The 6532-nt window shown below is 34.9% G+C and overlaps 1 protein-coding gene across 1 annotated transcript; it reads right to left on the reverse strand.

The window, feature by feature from the left end:
- Window positions 1-2474: 2474 nt before the first annotated feature.
- Window positions 2475-4483, reverse strand: LOC112749994 (F-box/kelch-repeat protein At1g23390). Its single transcript, XM_025798466.3, has one exon. It carries the CDS (start codon window positions 3883-3885, stop codon window positions 2767-2769), a length of 1119 nt encoding a protein of 372 aa, XP_025654251.1. The 5' UTR covers window positions 3886-4483; the 3' UTR covers window positions 2475-2766.
- Between the last annotated feature and the right edge of the window lie 2049 nt (window positions 4484-6532).

Consider the following 6532-nt stretch of genomic DNA (forward strand, 5'->3'; position numbering starts at 1 on the left):
CTCTAACGCTGGCAACATCATAGTGCCGTCTCCTTCCTCCATCATTCTTTGTTGTTTTCTACACCATGCATTCAAGGTTTTTGGTTTGAACTTTGTTTTTTCTTTCAAATCCTGTTAGTTAGTTTTCATTCATTAGATTGGTTTAATTAGTTTAGTTATTTTAATGTTCTATTTTAGTGAATTTAGGTGGTTAGGATAGTTCAGTTTAGATTTATAGGTTCTGAATTATTGCTGAAAGTGTCTGTAACTATTCTGAGTTTGCTGATTGAATTCATGGAAAAATTGCTGCTGAGTTTATTTGGGTAATTGTTTAATTGTACTCATTCACTGTGTTAATTATGTTTTGTTGTTTTGCTATTTTAAATTAATTAGACTACTGTCTAATGAATTTATGATCAACACTGTTGACTTTTTTGGTGTCATTGATGCTGAATTTTATAAATTGGTGCTACACAGATTATTTGTTAATGTTAAATTATGTTGTTTATGACTTTGCATGTCAAATTTTTGTAAATATGCCTCAAAAAGCTTTTTAATGAAAATTTTGGTCAATTCCTTGAAATTTTGGTCCAACGGCCAATGAAAGGCATAAAACCATCGGGCCTGAAACCCAGGAATCGCCAAAAGATCCATGACTAGAGGAGCTGCAATGGAGCGGCCAACTTAACCACGTTCCTGTTGGCCACACGGCACAATCATCGGTATAACCACGAGAGAGCAGTGGATCCCCAATTGTATCTGCCTATGTCCTCTAACCTGATCATAGGGGAGTCTTTTGTTCCCCAAAATAAATGTAAAAGTTGCAGACATACTTTTTTTTTTAAATTCCGGATGGTCCCTCTCTACAACTGCAAATCAAGATCCACAAGAAATCGGAGAGTGTATCAGAGCCATTAGACCCTTGAACAATGAGCAATAAGATGGAGTTATATGGATGTCTGATCACTCAGTTTTCTATAAAAAACACCTAGAGGTTAATCGGAGCTACTATGCCTTGGTTGAATTAAAACCGGAGATCTTTATAAGAAGAAACTCAGTCGGGGACTGATTTCGACCCTTTACCAAAAGAAAACGGAGGAGCGGTATGGTTTCTATTAGAAAGGCTACGGTAGCCACCGAACATGCATACGTGTACTAGACTTGTCACCGAAGAGCTGCGTCGATAATAGCATCATGATGTACGCTCTTGCGTACCTCCTGACTGTCTCCTCGTCTGCACCTTGAGGAAGGTCACTGACGTCTCCTGCATTCAAGTGCACTTCGCAGTGAACTTGTCGATACAGTCTGCCGGAGGCAACACACCTAATAATGCATATACTGAAATTCTAAGCAACTTAATATCACAAATAATTCTTTTTTTCTTAAAAAAATAAATTTTATTCACTATCCTCTTCATGGATAGAACCAGCAATATGGGCAACTTCGTCTAATTGATAGATATGATTCGAGTAGTCTTCCATTTTTACAGTTTGAATTTTGTGGTTTTCTTTCCTCACTTTTCTTTGGATGGTGCCTTTTGGGGGTGAAAGGTTGGTCAATGTAATTCAAAATAACCGAATTTAAATTCTATATATAGATACATATATACTAAATCAAACTTAGTGAATTCAATTTATTATTAGTAAACGTTACTACTAAATCAAATTCAATCCATTCGATTTATTAAAAATATAAACTATGAACCTAAATTGAAGCACCTAATTTTAATTTACTATAGTAACTCAATTCAAATTTTAAAACACAATCAATCGAAATTACTAAATTCAATTTACATACAAACCTAATAATTTAAATTTTATTAATTCAATTTAACATTAGAATGACTAAATCGAATTTAGTCAATTGAATTTATATATAAATATCAATCAAAACATGAGATAACATTTTTTATTTTATGGCATCTATGTAAAATTGAATCTCATCTAATTTTTTTAAGTGATTTGCCCAACAATATAATTATCTCTTTGAATATATATATTTTTGTGGACGCCCCTTCGCTTCTGGAAGACACTCCTAGTCTTAACATTTATGTCGTGTTGTGTTGCTCATTGGTTTCAGTCAGTACAAATTCAACACACACACACCACACCATCGTTTACTTTGAAAAATCTGTACCTCTTCTACCGACAAAAAAATTAAATTCCTGTTTGAGGAATCTGTAGTTCTGTACACTGAGCAGAGAGAAGGTCGAACAGGGCTAGTGAGTATGGGAGTGCCGGAGCGTGCATTTTCACGTTCTTACACGCGTTATGGTTTCCCTTTCTAGTTTGTGTATTTTTATCTTTTTATTATAGAAATGTCTGTAGTTGTTTTCACAAAATTTTTGTATTGATCTCGCATGAGATATGTTAAAAAGTTTTTTAAAAAAAAATTATCGGTAGCCTTTTAAAAATTAGTTAAAATTTTAATTACTAAAATATTTATTCATCTTTATTCATCTAATATTTTTTCATTTAAACATAAACAAAGATTAATTTCTCTTTAGAAAATACTAATTTTCCGTATCATTGATGCAATCGATCACTTTCAAAGAGTAAATTGCAATACATAAGCGAGTGGCTAGAATGTAGATAGAAGATAAGCACTTGACCAATTCTGTCCAAAGCACAAACAACAAAGAGATAAGATTATTAATCACGCAAACCACTCTGAATTGAGTGAATTCTGAATTCTTGCACCTACAGTCACGTGCAAGTCACATCACTCTGAAAAGATCACGCGCAACTCACAAGCCACAACTTTCAAGTTTCTTTCACAACCAGAAACTCACACTAGCTTCATGCAGAATCTTGGATTCTCCGTAACCACCGCCCGCTGCACCTCCTGTAAGCTTACGCCACCGCCACTAACCACCATTCTCTTCGTCAAATCCCCCGCAGCAACGTTTCTCACGCTCCACCACTCGCACCTGGCCCCGACCTCACAAACCACCACCTCCTCCGGTTTAACCGGGTTCATAACGTAAGCAAAATTCCCAACCCAAGTCACTACCACCGAACCAAAATCCCAACCTCTCATGACCTTCTCCGCCATCTCATTCGGCATCTCTCCCACTTCCTCGAACCAAAATCCCGAACCCGAAGCTAGTTCCCCTTCCACGGACCACAATTTCACTCTCTTCGAGTTTTCCGCGCCACTCATCACCCCGGCCACCGTCAATTTCCCCGCTAGGATTCCGGTGAGGCAATAGAACACATTCTGATCCGGGCGAAGATCGTACGGTCCGTGCCACGTGTCAGAAAATGGATCAAACGAAAAAGTCACGCCGGATTTTTTCTCCGTCACCAGCATCTTGTCACCGACAACGGCGACTGAGAGCCACGTGGACCCTGCAGATCCCTTCAGCAGCTCAGGCATGGACTGGCTCGTGTTCCAAGCGCGTGCCTCCATGTCGTAGACTTCCACCGCGTGTAGGTCGTCCTCAAAATCGCACGCGCCTCCAGCTACCACAACGCGATTACCCACGCGCGCTACGACTGGGTCGGTGCGCCACACGCTCGGTGCTGGCGCGTTGTGCCACGAGACGCGGAACGCACCTTCACTATCCGTGAAGGCGAAGCCCGCGGGGGTTAGCGTGTAGAGCAGAGTTGATTGGGATGATTGGACGGCGGAGGCGTGCTCGATCGACGGTTGAAGATTCATTTCAATCCAGACGCGCGAGCGGGGGTCGTAGGCGTAAGTGGCTGTCACGTGAGGATCACGTTTACTCTGTGTGAGGATCGTGAGCCATGGCTTGATGGGGTTAACGTGTGCCAGGGAGGAGGATACAGCGTGGTTCCATGCCCTTGACACGTGATAAGCCGGTACGAGATGGATTAGTGGCACGTGCGAGAATATTGCCTCTAAGATATCCCCATAAATAGGTGCTTCTGCTGTTGCAGCCATTGATTTAGAAATATGGATTATAATGAATAGTCGAATAGCTTAGCTTATAGCTCTGCTTACTTGAGTTGTGTGTAATGTGTGAAGGAGAGAAGATAGGATTCAGTGTTTATATAGTGTGGGAAAAGAGGAATGAAAATGATGGGTTCAAACATTGTCCAATGGGTGTGTGACATGTCATATTTTCATTGGCTTAGTCTATTTAGTATTTTGCCACAATGCATCCAGCCTTGAGATTCCTTGTTTCCATAGGTGTAAGTGTAATATGAGGCTAATTTTTTTGTATATTGGTTAAATATATGTGTAATACATTATTATTAGAAAATTATGTATTTTTTTTATATGGTGTTTTATTCAAATCGGACGGTTCGATTTGTTTGATAAAAAAAATAAACTATAAATTGGAGGGTTCGATTTGTTTAAAGAAGAAAATAAACACTAAATCGGAGAGTCTGATATGTATTTTTTATTTTTTTTAATTTGTTAAAATAAAAATTGGATGGTCCAATTAAGATTTTTAACTTTTTTTATTTTTTTTTCAAACTCAAAATGGAGGGTCCGTTTTCTGCTAACACCATATATATATAAAACATCTCTCTTCTCTACATTGTTGTATTGCTACATTCTCTTCTCCATATAAAAAATCAAAAGCGGTAATATAAACTAACAATTATACAGAAATTATTTTTAACATAGAAATAGAGATGGTGTTTTGGTTGAATATTTTAAATATGAAAATAGAGATAGTATTTTAGTTGAATATTAATATTTGAAGTGTATTACAGTATTGTGGAAATTATTCAACACGCTCCCCACATGTTTTAACACGCTCCCATATATTGGCCAGGATGCTGTCACGTGTCCAACACGCCCCTCACGTGTTGCAACATGTCCCCTGCGTGTTACCCTTCTACAGTTCTACCTGACACTTTCATCCATGCGTAAATACACTAGGTTCACCCATTCTCATCCAATATACCACCCTAAATCCCATAACCAAATTTTTTATATAGTATATGAAAAAATTTTAGATATTCTAGTGTTTTAGTTGTTTTAATTAATACTTTTTATTATAAAAATTTTTATAATATAAATTAATAAAAAATAATTGTTAAAATTATTGAAATATTAGTATTTTATAAATATTAAAAAAAAATCTATATACCTTGAATTAATTACTCAAAAAAAAAAAAAAAAAGAAATGTTACAATAATGCATACCTACAACCACCACATGGATCATAGCCTTATAGGATATAATATAAGCAAGTCTTACAAAACAAGAATTTTACTTGTTAAATGTTGGTTGGTGTTGGGAAGTTGAGACTTGAGTGGGAAAGCAATGTCCAACTAATGTTAGAATAAACCAACAAATTAAAGAATATTTGGACATATCTTTCTTATGTTGGTAAGGGAATCCCATTTTTTCTTTAAATCATTACAGTACTCTGTGATATCAATTTCAGTCGCTGCCATAAAATGGTGATGAAGTTAAAGTTAGGTAACCTAGCTTGCCCCATTGAAATTGAACGTAGTTAACTTAGTATTTTATTTAGTAAAAGAAGCCCTTTGTTTAATTCAGGCCTAAACAAGTTGATGATCTGATCTACTAATTTGAAATGGATTTGAAATCATATTCAATATTGTTACGCTTAATTGAAATTATAAAAAACCAAAATGTTATACTCTGATGTAATGACGTTGGCCACACAACTAAGGAACTGAACTACTTATAAGGTAAATGCAATAAGAATGTGGATGGATTGTAGTTTATTTGGTTATTGACGCACAAAATTCAGTTATTGATATTTGCTAAATTCTCACTCTCACGCATTAAACACACATAATAATAAACGGAAGTTAATTCCATTCCATCTCACCTTCCTTTGTAAAACTTCCTGTTCATTTTAATTTTAATAAATTTGAGTATCAATAAATCTCTACAATCAATTAAAATAACGAACCAAGTTCAATCAAATTGCTAATGTATTTTCATGCACGTTCTCTTTTTGTCATCGTCACCACTATATTTTCCTCCTTTTTTATTTGAATTTTTTCTCTTCCTTTCTTTTCCTCCTCCTCTTCCATTATCATCATCGTTATCATTATTGTTATCGTTGTCATCGTCGTTTTCTTCTTATACATAAATAATATTATTCATTTTCTTTCAAATTTTTGTACTTATTCTATTTAATTTTGTTACATTATCTACAAAATTATTTATTTATTTTTTTTCCTATCAAAATTTATGAATCTGCAACTCAAAATCTTTATGAAATAAATTCTTATTTCTATCACATCATTTAGTTGAAAATTTCGATTAGAGTGAAGATATTTCGATATTATTCTTAAAAAATTTATGTAATATTTTATATATCAGATACACCACCTTCTTCTTATACGTATATGTAAATGTTACTGTTTATTCTCTTTCAAATTTTTACATTTATTTTGCTTAATTTTTCTGTGTTATCTACAGATTTTTTTTATTATTCTCTTTCCCATTAAAATTTGTGAATTTACAACTTAAGCCTTCATGAAATAAGTTCTTAATTCTATCAAATTATTTATTTAGAAATTTCGGTGTTAAAGTGAAGACATTTTGTTGTTAGAGTAAAGATATTTTGGTGTTATTTTTTAGAAATTTATGT

Source organism: Arachis hypogaea, chromosome 15 (genome assembly GCF_003086295.3).
Source record: "Arachis hypogaea cultivar Tifrunner chromosome 15, arahy.Tifrunner.gnm2.J5K5, whole genome shotgun sequence".
In the NCBI taxonomy this organism is placed as follows: domain Eukaryota; kingdom Viridiplantae; phylum Streptophyta; class Magnoliopsida; order Fabales; family Fabaceae; genus Arachis; species Arachis hypogaea.